Source organism: Pelodiscus sinensis, chromosome 8 (genome assembly GCF_052426305.1).
Source record: "Pelodiscus sinensis isolate ZL-2025 chromosome 8, ASM5242630v1, whole genome shotgun sequence".
Classification (NCBI taxonomy): Eukaryota; Metazoa; Chordata; order Testudines; family Trionychidae; genus Pelodiscus; species Pelodiscus sinensis.
In genome coordinates this window covers 11,064,080-11,080,102 of record NC_143059.1, presented here as the reverse complement: position 1 = coordinate 11,080,102, position 16,023 = coordinate 11,064,080, and the positions used below count along the sequence as shown (strand labels likewise).

At 43.9% G+C, this 16,023-nt stretch overlaps 1 protein-coding gene across 20 annotated transcripts in view; it reads right to left on the bottom strand.

Moving 5' to 3' along the window:
- ZMIZ1 (zinc finger MIZ-type containing 1) overlaps window positions 1–16,023 on the bottom strand; it is a 486,957-nt gene that overhangs the window by 208,102 nt on the left and 262,832 nt on the right. For all 20 annotated transcript variants that reach the window (XM_075934735.2, XM_075934734.2, XM_075934747.2 and 17 more), the window contains one exon: window positions 10,347–10,458. In XM_075934735.2, coding sequence (XP_075790850.1) covers window positions 10,347–10,406 — 60 coding nt within the window. In that variant the 5' untranslated portion in view covers window positions 10,407–10,458. The remainder of the gene's footprint in view (window positions 1–10,346; window positions 10,459–16,023) is intronic.

Sequence of the window (16,023 nt, the reverse complement as noted above, 5' to 3'; positions counted from 1 at the left end):
GGACTAGCAATACGCATCTATGGAAACTTACAGACACCTAGGGACTTGCTCGACCAAAAAGGAATACTGGGTAACAGTTTCAGAAGTACCTTAGTAACTCAGGAGTCCACCAGACATATTTCAAGGGTGTTCAAGAACCTAAAATGAAATCAGTGCTAGCTGTTTTTGAAAATCCTACTAGGCACCTCTCTGCATCTTTAAAAGGCACCTAAGTGCCTTTAAAAATCTTGCCCCAAGCATTATTTCCAAAAGTGATATAGGCACTAAAGTTAATGGGACTTCAGCTCGTAGGGTATGTCTACACTACAGCATTATTTTGAAATAACTATTTCGAAATAACACACAAAATGCATTTCGAAATAGCATTTTGCTATTTTGAAACGGCACGTCCACACTGAGTGGACGCTGAACCGCATGTAAGGCTGACTGGAACCAGGTCCGGCAGGGCATCAGGTTAGGAGTTACTTTGTGGGGCTGCTGCCTGAGGCTATCTGAGGCTTGTGCTTAAAGGGACCCCCCCCGGACAGCCGGGTCTCAGGTTTCCCTGCTTGCTTGCCTACCTCGTTGAGGGACAGACAGCAAAGCATTTTGTCTCTGCATGCTCTGGTTGCCCTCACTTGGGACACCACAGCACTCTGCAACATGGAGCCAGAGCTGCCCCAGGGTACTCTGGTGCTTCTCTTGGACATGTTGCTGTGAGCCTGGCTGCACTTTCTGCAGGCTGCCATCCGGGGGGTCCATCGGGGGGCTGTCAGTATCCAGGAGGCCCTGCGGGAGAGCTTCCACCCTGAGGAGCACTAAGAGACTCCCTGGTCTGCCCCACTGGGGGCTTGTGCCTCATTCCTCCCTCACGTGCTTCCACTTACCCCTCCCTAGCCCCCCTTTCTGATCTCAAATAAAATACACGTATTTTCATGAACACAAACTCTGTGAGGGAATGAAACTCTGGTGAGACTGAAGAAAAGAAGGCGGGAGAGGGGAAGAGAGAGGGTGGGAAGGGGAGGGTGAAACCTGGGAGGAGGGAGCTGGAAGGGGGAAGCAAGGAGAAGAAGGGGAGGGGAAGCTCAGGGTTGGGGGTCTCGCCGGACCCACTTGATTGTCATGCAAACCTGCTCCTGGGTTCCCATGTGGCCTTTGGTGGCCAGGCTGGCAGCTATCCTGCCATAGACGGCCTCATTCCTCCATCTAATGCAGAGATCATGGACGTTGGGGGCATCCCCCCCAAACATGAATAAGGTCCATGATCTCCACCCTGGACCAGGAAAGTGCCCGCCTTCTCCGGACCCTGTCAGGCTTCTGGGAGCTGGCAGAATGCTCCTGGGGAGCGGTGGAGGGCTGGCTGCCAGTGGCTTGCTGGCTCTTGTTTTGGGGCCATTGGGTCAGGGGCAGTGACTGCTGGCTCTGGGTTAGCAGGCTTGGAGCTGGCACAGGCACTGTGGCCAGAGTCTACGCCTTTAAGGGCTCCGGGGAGTGGGGGAGGGAGAGGAGTGTTCTTGGTTGAGGCCAGAGTGGCCATCAGAGCACTCTGGGAAGGCTGGAGGCCCCCTATTTTGAAATAAGTGTCTACACAGCACTTATTTCAAAGTAGCAATTTCGAAATTGGCATTATTCCTCATGGAATGAGATTTACCAATTTTGAAATAAGCCCTCTGCTATTTTGATTTAATTTCGAAATAATGGAATGGCTGTGTAGACACTAGGATATTTATTTCGAAATAATAGCTGTTATTTCTAAATAACTTTGCTGTGTAGACATACCCATAATTACTTAAGTAAACTCTGAAAATGAGAATCCGGATCAGAATCGGACCAGCAGACTTGTAGCAGGTTGCCATCTGGATATTGGAATGGCCCAAATAATACCCATTATCAACAGCAACAACTTAACAGCTTTACAAACTTCAGCAATTCTTACATGGCTTGGGTTTGATCCGTTAAATAGTTGGAAGTCAGGCTAACATCTCCTCTAGCAGGCAGGCTATATCCCACAGTTAATTCCCTTGAGTCATGAACACTAATTATTTGCATACCCAGTTGCTACTGGAGAAAAACAAAGGCCAACAAAACAAACAAACAACATACCTTTATGGAACTGAAGGCTCAGACATGCAACCTCCAATATGAAGATGTATAAAAATGGTGAAAACATGTGTTCCTTTTTAACATTAACAAACATGGACCTTCATGTTTAGTGTATGGAGGAGCATGTGCCACCACCAGCAATGACACAGCTTTCCTTTCGTTTAAATGGCAGAGATGTGTGGAATGGAAGGGCCAAGGTGCTAAGAAAGAGACGATATTTTTGAAGAGAAAAATTGAGAAAAAAGTTATTCTTTATTTACCCTTCTCCACCCCGTTTTTAAACCGATCCACTCTAACCTAGCCATCCATGGATAATATATTAATTGTATCGATTCTCTGTAACACATGAGTTCAATACTGCACTAATGTGTATAAATATATAAAAGGAAATGAGCAGAACCTTGCTCCTGTGAAGATACTCAATTTGATGGACAAGCTAAAAATGGCATGTCAAAAACCAGAGACATGCTACCAGCTGTATCATATATTCAAGGCCAGTTACAAATAAAAGAATTCCATGTGCATGACTGACCCATAGCCTTTTGGATCTCCAATATTGTTGAAATTATAGCCTTTATTTGCCCATGAAAATCACATGCCATTTTTAGCAGCAGGTCAGATGAGATAATTACATGGAAGAGTAATATTCTTCCAGATATTCTTTAAAGATTAAGAGCTCAGAGAGAATATATTCCCTCGGTGGAAAAATCACTCCTCCCTTAGAAAGAGGTGCTACACTAAGGAAACGGATGGAATTGGGGGTAAAGAAATAACTACAATCAGCACTAGCCCAGCTTGGAAAGAAGAAGGATCATATTCAAGAGGTATCTTTCATAAACCCAGCCAATTCTCAAATTCGGCCTTTGACACAAACGTGTGTGTCTATTTCTTCTCTTTGGCCTGTTGTTAACACAGCATATCTTTTTCTCTGTCTCTCTCAGCCTGACTGCCCACATTAGAAGGGCATCTTATCAAGATGAAGGATCAAAGATGGCGGGAATGTTGACTGGTAAGTTGTAGCCAGGAAAGCAACTCTTCTAAACTATTTACCCATAGCAGAGAGATATTCCAACCGACTGAGGTGGGACGCAGACAAAGAATTTGCAACTGTACAGGTTTCAGAAAAATAGGAGCAAGATAGATACTAGGGCACTTTTGCTGAACTGATCTACTAATAATCTATAACCAACACAACTACTGGCCTCCTAATTCATTTAAGTTAAATAAAAGTACCTTTTTCAACCTTATCTTAAGGGTGATGCTTACTGGTTCTGGTTAACTGGTGGGGACTGGAGCAGCTCCTTGCCTGCTGTGGGCAGGGGGCTGCTCCAGCCCACAGGGTCCACTGTGGACATGGGGTGCTCTGGACATCAGGATTTGCCCCTGTCAGTGGCAGATCTGGCGCACTGCAGCCCCTGTCTGAGGTGGGCCTCAGGGGCAGGCTGCAGGCAGAGGCTGTGGCCGCAGCATGCGGGGAAGGGAATGATGGATGTTCCAGTCCCCTTAAATGGTTAACCAGTTAAACTTCAGGTTTAACTGGTTAACCAATTAAAGGGGATTTTACACCCTTAATCGTCATTGGTATAAACTATTGGATAATTCAGTACTAACAAAAGAGCAGTAGCTACATGCAACCATAGCCACTAATAAGAAGGTGTGTTTGACAAATATTCTCTATGGCAAAATGTCATTAATTTTTAAAATTCATGAATTATGCCGCTTTTAAGTATCTTTATTATTGCCTTTACTCCATTAGCCAACACCAGTCTATAGTGAACCTTATTAACAAAATAGGTTAGCAGTTTTATGCTTACAAGCAGGGAACACTGATAATCAACAAATGATTTTGGAAAGTAGGAAGATTTCTTTTCAAATAGTTTGGAGTTTTCATGCTCAGAGAAGTTATGCAAACATGTGAAGGATCAAACTTTCCAACAAATGGCCAGTTACAAAAAACAAACAAAGCCAAGCACTGAAGGCAGAAAAAGAAAACCACTGTTTCTAAGGTTGGTTTGCAACGCCAGAAAGAAAGAAGCAACACAAACACACAGCAGTTAAGACTTTTTAGCACACATCTGCTGAATGGCCAGCGAGGCAGCAGAAAGCATTCAAACCACAGCAAGCTCCTTCTTGAGCAAAGAGGAGAGGAATGCTAATCCGTCTCTAGAAGTCAGCAGTGAGATGTGTGCCTCCCATTACATTGCCTGATGAGACATTGCTCAGTGCACCCAGATGTAACATGACATGCAACGGAAATTGCTCTCTCCACTCCCACCACAGCAAAATACCCCAGACGACACCAGAAAACCTCCAGAAACTTCCTTTAACCTATTACTGGAAATAAATGTGGCTATTTCAGCACAACTTTAACATGCACCATAAAGGCAATCCTCAATCCAGTATCAAGTGATACTTTGAAAATGGTGGTTTCTTTGTAATTTTTTCATGGAAAGATTTTCTGATCTTCCTCACTTCAAGAATTAAAAAAAAAAAAAGCTATAAAAAGCAGTATTCACCCAGAGTTAGGGATGTTAAATATTGGTTAACTGAATAGTTGATTAACCTCATGCATTCTATTCTATAGTCCCCTGGGGGTGTGGCCAGCAGCCAGTGTGCTCTAGCCTCACTCCCAAGGAGCTGTTCTGCAAGGGGAGCCAGTTTAAAAACCACTGCACTGGCTGCCTGTCACCCTGCACTGTTGGGGGGGGGGGGGGTGGGCGTGAGGCTGAGACCCCAGACCTGGTATGAGCTGGAGTGGAGCCAGGCTGCCTGCCTCCTAATGCACTTTAAATGCAGAGCTGCAGCAGATACCTTGTCCACTGGAGGGAGCCTCTTATCCACTGGAGGGAGCCCCCTTTATCTGTCCTTTGTTCCAAGGGTGCAAGGTCCATCCATTGCTAAGCTTGTGCTGGATGACCCTATGTTGGGTCAAGGGGGTGGCAGCTTGAATCCTTATCTCTAGCTCCAAAGGCAAGTACCTTATCCACTGCACCACTGGAGGAGCCCTCCAATGGTCCTGCATTCTGCCCTGGAGAGCAATAAGAGAGCCAACACAGGCTACAGGACCCACCAAAGGTAGGGAGCTGGCTTGGGCTCTGGAGTGGCCTAGCAGATAGGGCATTTGCCTGGAGAGCACAGGGTGGTGGTCCCAGACCTGACGCAAACCACAACTGAGCGGGGCAGGTGGCCAGCCTGCCCAAAAATGTACTGGCCGGGGAGGGGGGGGGGGGGTTGTGTGTGTAGTAGCATTAACCTATAAGCTTTTGCTTACTGGTTAATCAACTATGCTATAACATCCCTACCCAGAGTCAGCTCAGAAAGCAGCGGATAGAGCGCAGCCAGGTAGTTTCAGGATTGGGGCAGCTCTACATTTTGGATCCAGATATTCTTAAGGCCACAGGGGTCACCCAATCCAATGGTTTTGCAGGAGGCCTGGAATTTGCTTGTACTGCCAAAGAAAAACAACGGATGCTATGACTCCAGATCTTATTTATTTGGCTGAAGTACCACAAGGGTATTATGAGGAATGAGTAAAAAAGCAAATACTACAATGGGGACGCTGAGAGACCACTGGGCATGGGGTATGCAGTCAGTCTATTATTAGTTATCGTCATCATCTTGGTGGCTAGTTCATAACCAACCCAGTCTGGTAGTTACTGGAAGTTACCAGGAAGAATTATACTGCTTGGTTGCTTCCCAAAATACACCACAATGGTTCATCACGCACTGAACAGACCCTGGAGAGGAGGGAAGGGGGAAACAGAGGCTAAACTACCTTTCACCCCTGCATAGGCTGGTCAGATAGCAGCTCTGCTAGATGTTAGCCAGATGGTGTGGAGGAAAGATCTGTGCTGTAAGTGCTCTGTGGATAAACAGAGCACTTGTTTGCAGGGGTTATCAGACCTGCACCTTGATGAGCACTTTGTTTAAACAATCATGGAAAAATGTAACTAAGGTCTATTCCCTCCTCAGTTCACCCACAGCTCTTCTTTGTGCCATTATGAACTAGTTGCATGTATCAAGGGAAGACTATCGCTGAAGTTTTTCTACTGAACACTGGAAAAAGCAATCCCTTGATTTTAGAGAATACTCTCCCAGTACTGACTCTGAGAGACCACACAAGCTGTTGGATTCACAGAAGGCTGCTAATTTTTTTCAAGAGCTAATTTTTTACCTAATTTTGTTTGTCCTGTTTTATCTATTTGGAAACATTTTTGTTGCTAATACACCTCATTTCCATGCTAGTGGATCAATATGCAGGTTTTTGTTTCCTTCTTTTTAAATGCAACACGCACCAAAAGGGAGAAAATCACACACAACTTTGTGCGTGAAACAGGAGTCGGTGGAGTCAGAAAAGGATATTGTCTGAGTCTCAGAGACTGGGAGAGCTCAGAAGAAAGAAACCTGCGCTGACCCTGTGCTGTAACCTGATCCAGTTAAAGAGGCACAGGGATTACCATTTATAGTGTTTCTCAGGGTTGGGGTGAGGGGTGGGGAGCGCAGCAGACAGTTCTCAGTCTGGTTGCAAGGGCCGCTAGCTGCCAGAAAGGTTGAAAAAATGTGTAGATGCTGGATGTCAAGGAAAGATTTTTGATGGTGGTTTTTTTCTCTCTCTCTTTGCAGCGTCTTTCATGCTCCTGGTGTGTTAACAATTTTACAAAACCCTCATCTTCCTAGGGGAGAAAGATTTTGTTCACTAGACGTGGGGGATGTGGGTTAGTTAAGGTGGGGAAGGATCTCTGACTCTGCCATGATTCTTCACTGTCAGTACACACAGCACAAAGTATTGTTGCGCTCTCCACAGCAAGGAATGTGTATGTGTGTGACAGAAGGGGCCTGACCTTTAGCTGCTGTAAGGCAACATGCTCCCACAGATTTTCACCATCTGGGCTAAACTATGAGCATACCAGCTAACCTTTCCAAGCAAGGACTCTGTTGATAACAGGAGGGCATTGCAAATGTAGGGGCCAAAGATTCCCAGCGCTGAGCTAGTAGGGTAGGATCAGTTAATGTGATCTTTGTCCTCTGTAATAAAAAATATCTAATAGGTCTTTAAAATTGCCATTACTAAAACTAGGGAAAACGAAGGTTATAAGCTAACCTTCAGAGGGGGGACCCCTACATTATTAATATAAACAAAGGTCAAAGCAAAGAAGCTTGTGCTAAGGAACTAAACTCAGGGGCTGCGTCGAGACTGGCATGATTTTCCGCAAATGCTTTTAACGGAAAAGTTTTTCCGTTAAAAGCATTTGTAGAAAAGAGCGTCTAGATTGGCACGGATGCTTTTGCGCAAAAGCACTTTTTGCGGAAAAGTGTCCGTGCCAATCTAGACGCGGTTTTGCGCAAGAAAGTCCCGATCGCCATTTTCGCCATCGGGGCTTTTTTGCGCAACACGACTTTCAGTTGTCTACACTGGCCCTCTTGCACAAAAGCATTTGCGCAAGAAGGCTTTTTCCCAAACGGGAAAGTCATTATATTTGCGGAAGAACGCTGACAATCTTACATTAGATCGTCAGTGTTCTTGCGCAAATTCAAAGCGGCCAGTGTAGACAGCTGGCAAGTTTTTCCGCAAAAGTGGTCGCTTTTGCAGAAAAACTTGCCAGTCTAGACGCAGCCAGGGTGTGTTCTCTGCATTCAGCTGCTGGCTTGCCAGGCTATACAGTAGGTAGTGAGTGAGTTGTAATAAGCAACCATGTTCACATTTAGATACTCCTCTATCCCTACTCTATAAGAGGTGATGGGGGAGTCTCCTTTTCAAGGTTGCCACTTGCCCTCCTTGTGTCTTGCAGAACAAAATCATTTGTGTTTGCTGGCTGTGGCACCATTTCCTACCCTACAGGAACTGAACATGAAGTCTGCCATTCATTTGTCTTCCGGGCAGCTTCCATTCCACACAGAACTGGGAATGTCCTAAGAAGGTTGGGAAGGATGTTAGCTTTCATAGAACACTAGAACACTTGAGAGGTCATCATTTGTTCCTTCCTTCCTCTTCCTGGCCACTAAATTGTTTCCCAGAGACACAAATTAGGTAACTAGATCAAAGCAGCCGTGTTTGGGTGCAGCATTAGTGGTTTAACCAACGAAGGATCCAACTATGTAGCCAAAACTTGAAAAAAGTTTCATTGTGTTTTGCAATGGATTATTACAAAAAATATGACGTGAACTCCACACAAAAAGGGGGGCATCTTTGGAGAAAGAGACCCTTCATTTATCCATAGAATTCACAGAGAACAGCATCTTTTATCCTGCCCCATCTGTCTCTCTTAGCCTGACCTGCAGTTCTGCTGGTAGGGTTGGGAAAGCAAGATTGCTCTCCATGATCCACTTGCTCTTGGCCTCTCTGTTGGAACTGTCAGGATGCTGGCTAATTAGTACCAAGCAAGACTGATTTTGGGGATGTAGATACTTATCCCCCAGGAGTGGGGCTCAAGACCCACATAATTTCTCTTCAGCCTCTTTACAGCCATGTGATGGTAACTTTTATGTTATTTGACTTGTACTGGATTTGGACTAACTGAATCTCACGAACTACACCCATTTGATTTGTCCCCGTGTCTGTGATTATTCAAAATGTTGTTGTTTAAGCCAATCTTCTAACCTTCCCAAATGCAGCTGTTTTCAGCTCATACGTCAGTAACACTAGCAAATAAAGCTTTCAGAACCAAAGCACCCAGCTGCTTTAAAGTAATTGATTTGCATGAAAAAAAAATCCTCTAACTTAGAAAACATAATCCTCAGCAAACATCCATACACCAGATAGTATGATGCTATACAATGGTGGCTATTTCTAAAGTTAAGAGCAAGGGAGCAGATGACAGCAACAAAAGACGATGTTTCAGATGTTTCAGAAGTCTAGGTGGAGAAATATATCACCACTTATTCTCCTTTTAAACTGGGCTTCAAATGACAATTTAGATTAGGGTACTAAATTCTCAATCCACTGTGTTCTCACTCCACTGTGCAAAAGAAAGTTATGAGGGGAGAGGGGACCACAGCATGATGAATAATTTTAACAGAGAGAGGGAGATATTTTGCTACGTGGGCAAGATTTCATGCATAGTTAGCTAACACATTAACCTGGGGTCCTACTATAATTATTTATTATGTGTGTCACAGAAGTACCTAGAGGCTAGAACCCCACAGTGCTGGCAGTGTGTACTGATCCTGCCTTGCAGAGCTTAAAAATTTGGAGGCAAATCATCTATACTGGCCTCCAGGGCATCACAGTCCAGACTGTTCAGGAAGTCGTGCAAGAAGTGAACTGGTCATAAAAGGGAAAATTTGTGAATAATGTTTTCACAAACATGTTCTTTTTTCTGGGTTGTAATTTGAAATGTCGCTTAAACAAAAATTCAGAACATTTCGTTTCAGCTCTCCGGAGTGGTATTTTAGAGTTCATCTTCTTCTTTTGGGGTAAGAGATCTCCCAAATACATTTTTAAAACGCCACATGGGAGTAAGGAGTGGGGTGCCTATTAGAACTGGTTGAAAATAAAACACAGCAACCATTTAGCCTTACCTCAAATTGAGAAACTCTCCCTCCCCGCCCCCGCCATCACCCACCCACAGCGACAGATTCCTGTCAGGGAAAACATGCAGCTGGAGGTTAACGGTCGGGCAGCAGCACAGCTCGCCAGGAGGAGTGAATAGGCAGAGATGGTGCCAGCTTATTCTACCATCAATTAGACAAGCAGTTGGAAACTACCTCTTCCTACCCCCAATAATGCAAAAGCCCCAAAGAGATTCTGGCACCTAGATTCCCCTCCAAGGTATTCAAGCAACTCGTTCCCTTGAAATCGATGAGCGGGAGCCTAAGGCTGACTGACTTTCGGTGACACTTAGGCTTCTAAGTGCCTACGTCATTTTAGCGCACAGGGCGTAGAGGCTTATAAAAATTTAACCCCAGTCTCCAGTCCCTAAAGCTCAGCTTTTCTGTTACTTAGCCAGAAACGGGGTTTTTTTTAAATCACACATTAAAGAATAAATGTCTACTAACTACAAACTCGTTCATTCAGTTTACTCACCACTCTCCTCTTCTGGGGAGCAAACTGATTAACACAAGGCACATGACTCTGTGGAACGTGGAGTTTGAAAGCACTATTTAGTGACTCTGGCAGGAGCCGTAAGTCTACGGAGGCAAATTAGAATGCTTTCCCCACTCGCCTTACAAAATGGCTCTGAAAGCAGCGATGTGCCATGCCATGCAACGCAACACAGTGGCTGCTGTAGCTTTACTCGTAGACGTGGTCTCCAGTTTCAGCTTACCTGTTTTATGCACTGCAGCCGATCATTGGTCTGCTGTATGTGCCTGTCCATAGAATTCATTTTGATTGTCTCCACTGGGCTTCTACCTGAAAGCCATTAAAATTCCCTCAATCTGAAAGATAAAAAGAACAGGAAAGATCACTCAACAAAACGCCCATGCACTTTCACCAACCGTAGAGTAAGAGAGACCATCACAGCATTATCCTTCCTTTCTGGGGATGCTTTTTTTCCCCTTCTGGTTTGGAAAAGAGGGATGTGAGGGGGCCCCCAAAGTAGCCACAGGCAGTGGCTCTGTGTTATAAATTCAACAATGACATTCCAAAGTCACATGATGACACCTAGCCAGGTACAGCAGTCTCCAATGGGAGCTTTTGTGAAGCCACCAACAAAGGTTCCTTTTACACAAAGAACTATAGAACTCCTTCACCCCACACCACTGAAATGAAACAGCAGAGCTGCTGGCAATGTCCAAGAAACCCCTAACACATTTCTCAACTAAAACGTCTGGATTTTATAAAGACAAAGGCACAAAGGACTCCCCCTCCTCTTTCCATGGGAAAAATATCTCTCGTTCTCACAAGGAACTCAGATGCACTGTACCATTACAGGGCCAGCAAATAAAGACTGGGCTTACTCAACTGAGCCTAGATGTACTTGCCTAAGTATTAGTTATGAAACCTTTGAATCTTGGTACTTTCCGTTAGAATGCCAAGAATGGCTTGTTATCAAACTGGGTCATTTAAAAACGACTCTGGCTGGAGTTGTGCTGGCAGTAAGAGTAGGACTGGGATCCAGGATTCAGGCAAGATTTTCAAAAGTGACTAGAGGTTTTAGGTGCCCATCCTGATGTTCCTTACAGGGGTCTGAGACTAGGTCTACACTACAAAGAAAAGTTGGAAAAAGATACGCAAATTGCAAACTACAAATTGCGTATCTTTTTCCATTCTTCTTCCGAAAGAGGCTTTTCCGACATTTGGCCTGTCTACACAAGGCCAAATGTCGGGGAAAAAACCCTCTTTTGGAACATCCCTTCTTCCTTGTAAAATGATGTTTACAGGAATGCCGACAAAATGCGTCCACTTTTCCAACATTTTTTTTTTTCAGAAAAGTGGACGCATTCCTTGGACGCGGCAGAACTTTTCCAGGATGCCTCCTATATCCCGGAAAAGCTCTGTAGTCTAGACATACCCTGCATTTCAAAAGTGCTGTGCAGCAGCCCCACTCTATGATGCTTCTCGTTAAGCCGCAAAGACTACTAGTTGCTTGTGAAAAATCTTGGCTTCTTTGCTACGAATTAGCTATGTGACCTTAGGGAAGCCACAAACTCTCTGAGCTTCATTTTATGCCTCTGGAAAATGAGCAGCATGTTCTCATCTTAAAGAGGCGCTGAGAATTTTGCTTCATGTGGGCATAGCACTAGGAAATCACCACATGAGAAATGATACCAAGGCATTATGACAATATAAATAGCAGACCTGGGATCTCTTGGCCCCACCGTCAACTCTCAGCATGCTGAGCAGTATTTGTCAGCAGGTAGCTATCAAGAGGAGCAGAGTGAAATAGGTTTGTAAACCCCTTTTTAGATTCAGGCTGCATGCTATCCTGCACCTGCCCATCAGCATCTCTGGTCAAAATAATGAATAGCTCACCCCAGAACTGATTTTCAGTGGTGATGAAATGCAAGTAAAGAATTAACATTAGTGACCAAGGTAGAGACATGACGATTACTGGCTTAGCAAGTAAGCTCTGCATCTCATTCCGGATTCTGCTTTCTAAATCCCTTTTTCTCTCTTCCCTCAGCGCATCTCACATATGGCTCCACCCATTTTAGACACAGGGAGAGATATCCACTGGGGATTTTGCGCTGATCTTTCAGTGTCTGTAGCCAAAGCTCGGCTAGGCGCCTAGGCCACCAGGAATTCTGCATAAAGGTAAGCCACCACGCCTGGCAGCCCACGTGCGCTGTCTGTGGATTGATTTAACAGCGTGGCCCTTTGCCTTGACTCTTCTTTTACTTTGGCGGCAGAGCAGTTGCTCAGAAAGATGGAAACGTGGATTCCAACCAGCAATTTCTGTCTGTAATACACAATATCAACTGGTATGCACTATAATTTGTTTAAAAGCATAACGGTGACAGGCTCCAGCTACGTATAATTGCACTTAACAGGCTTAACAATTTTAAAGTTTTTTTTTCCCCCTAGCAGTCATTTCTCAGGCAAGGGCGATGAGTTGTGCCTCATTCCCACCCCCCTTCTCTTTCTCTCAACCCCATTCATGACACTCTGAGGTGGACATGGAGTAACTATTGTATCACAAAACTGCTCTTTGTCTATATTGATTTCTCGCTCCTTGCAACACAGTAATAGCCGGTTTGAAGAACACTGTAAGAAGCTGCTTTGTCACACCCAATGATCGGGGAAGCAGGAGGAGGGGAGAGGGAGCTGGAGATGGGGAGACTGGGAGGACATCTTCTGTAAGACATATTCTCATGGCATATTTACATACGTGCAAATTTTATACTGGCACAACAGGATTCCAAGTTTGCACTCAAATGTCTGCCCTTGTGAATACTAGTTTCCTGCCTGTTGTACCTAGTAGTTCATTTTGTTCATAGCAGCTCCGATAGAATATCTTCTCACTCCACACACACACACACACACACACACACACACACGGAAGAGAGGGTGAATTTTCTGATGTTTGTTCTGCTAGAGAAGCTAACCCCTCTCAACTCCCGCCTCACGTCTCTTTACAGCCCTTCAATCAGAGCACCTCTAAAAGCCTACCGTGTCCATGCCCAACCCCCAGAAAGGGAATTGTGCTCCCCTGGATGGAGACGGTGAATGCATCACTGTCACAGCAGGATGGATTCCAGACCATGGCATCCGCGTGTGTCCCACGCACCCGAGCCGTCTGAGATTTCTGTACCTAACTGATAACGTTCTCTCATGGCTCCTGCCGGATTAGACTCCGGGAAAGAAATCTTTTCTGCTAGACAGCTAAATGAGGTCTTACAACAGCAGCTCAAGCGCCTCATCCCCACACTCCAGACACAAGAGGGTTCAATAAAGCACTCCTGTCAATAAATTATAATACTCATGGACTGGTAAAGCCAGTTTCATGTACAAGTATCATTATTAGACTTTGCCAGCACCACCTTCTCAGTAGCAGGCACTATCGAAGGGCCCTTTAGAAAATGCAGATTGATATATTTTATTAAAAACAAGTAACACATTCTTATCAGCTTACAAGCCCCCAAAACAACCTCAGTAGCCATGGCGTTTAATCTTTCAGTGGACAGCGGAGGTATTTATCATGAGATAAGCTAGCCCAGACATGACACCACTTCAGCAACAATCCATCTTAAGAACTGGAATACATTATCTGCATTTTAATTGCTTATTGGGACAGAGGGAAAGAGCGCATTACAAAAACCACCCCTCCTTCCCCTGTGTGCACGTGCACACACAAACAAAGTGGGGTTAAATATAACTAAGGAAATTTGAAACACTGGCTCTGTTTCTTTAAAAAAACAAAGCAAAAATACAGTAGAACATTTTCAATCAGCCAGTAACCAAAATGGTGCGTTTAAGCTGGTTTTGGAACAGAGAGAAGTGCCCCTTTTTGGCATTAATTAACCCTCTCTCAGCTGGAGAGCCATGTGCACAGATTGGAATCCAATCTGAAAAGCAACTCAACTCTGGGCAACAGACACGAGGAAATTCCCAACACCTCCAGAGAACATGATTTTCCTGCACTGGTAGATGTACCTGGCAGTGAAGCTGTCAGCTAATAACAAGAAAACTCCTGTGGTGCTGTTGGCAGTACATTGTGGGGTTGGGAGACTGCAGGGGGATTCTATAGAGATAATGATAATGACTTGCATTTATGTCGTACCATTCATGCCAGAAGATTGCAAAGAATTTTACAAATTGATTTATAAACTGTATATAATACACCTCCAATCATCTGACTTCCAGTTAACCACATGTGTAAATGAAGGTTGATCTCAGCTACATGAACCATGCATTACTCTCCCATTTATCCAAACCCCCATTTTCCCGAAGAGTGGTAAATTTCTCCAAAAGATTTAGGAAAATCAGTACAACATACAGAAATAAACCATGATAGTTATGCAGCTGCCTTTGAGAATAATATGGACGCTGTTTCCTTGCCCACAGCAACTCTTACCGGTTTAGGATGGGAAGTGAAGAATAACATATGTACGTAAAACTGCACAGAATATAGAAAGCTGCATAATTGCCATGCTACTGAGGACTGGCAAAATTCAGGACCCAACTATCCTAATATAATTACACTGCCACAGTTGTACGTGGACACTCTCGTTCTGGAAATAAGAGTGTTCTTTTCTGGTTTAAAAGTTTCAGAGGGTTAGCCGTGTTAGTCTATAACTGAAACAATGTCAAAAATAACGAATGGTCTTGCAGCACCTTAGAGACTAACAACATTTGTCGAAGATGCTGCAAGACCATTCGTTGTTTTAAGTCTTTTCTGGTTTCGTTTCTGTCTCTTTGAAAGAGGATGCAACCCTACCAAAGATTAGCAGCAGTACCTTACTCGGAAAATAACAGTGTTCAACTGAGGGCAGGTTCAGCGGAGTGCAATGGTACTAGCCTTTTATTAAGAGCGGAAAATGACTTTGTTGGGTCTCATTCTCGTCTCTTCTATATCAACATTAGCAAACCATAGCAGGATTCAAGACTGGCTTCTGCTCAGGGGGACACCACCGAGGCCTGCTGATCAGGATTAAAGGGCATCAACAGAGTGGCGGGGCAGAGAGGCACGCTTACTTGGTGCCTTCACGTGCAAATCTGTCTGTCTCGCTCCCACAGACAGAAATCAGCAACAGGCTACCTTTGTATATGCGCACCTCAGCTACAAGGCTGAAAAGAACCGTTCCTGTTCCTTTTGGGTTATATTGTTCAGCGAATGGAGAGAGTATTCTCCTGTTGTGTTTCTGAGACACAGACTTGTTCTCTTTTAAAGAAAATATTATGTACATTATTCTTGCTTTCCCTCCCCATAAGCATGCAACTTTATAGCCCCAGGCAATAATTAAACAGACCCTATTTATATATTTATGATGCTCAAAAAGGAAGAGAGGTTTTTTAAAGGAACATATGCATTGACCTATTAGACAATGCTTTTTTAACCTTAAATGTATTGACTCTTTCTTTGGTGAACTATAATTAGAAGTATGCTCTCAAGTACCTCACAAGAAAAAGGCATTATATATGGATCAAAGAAAAATAAAAAAGTAATTTCATATCTTGCTGTTATAATCTGTTATATTGGTTGAAATTCCCCACATTCTGAATTTTCAATTGATGTTTTGGTCCAAAGTTTTATTTTCAACCAAAAATATTTTCAAAAAGCATTTCAGTAAAAGTTCAAGTTTTTAAATCAGTTTTAGAGCTGTTTCAAAAAGTCATACCTTTCAATACAATTTCAAAAAGTTGACATTTTACAATGAAAAAGAATAGTTTTTAAAAATTCATCTTTACTTAATATGGTAGATTATGAGTTGCTTTTAAATCAATCACAGAACGGATTCAAACTTCAAAATTGCACGCCATTTGTGACATAACTGAGAATTGCTGGCTGATAACCTGTAAAATAACTGAGGCTCCAAGTAGATCGCAAAGTATTATATCTG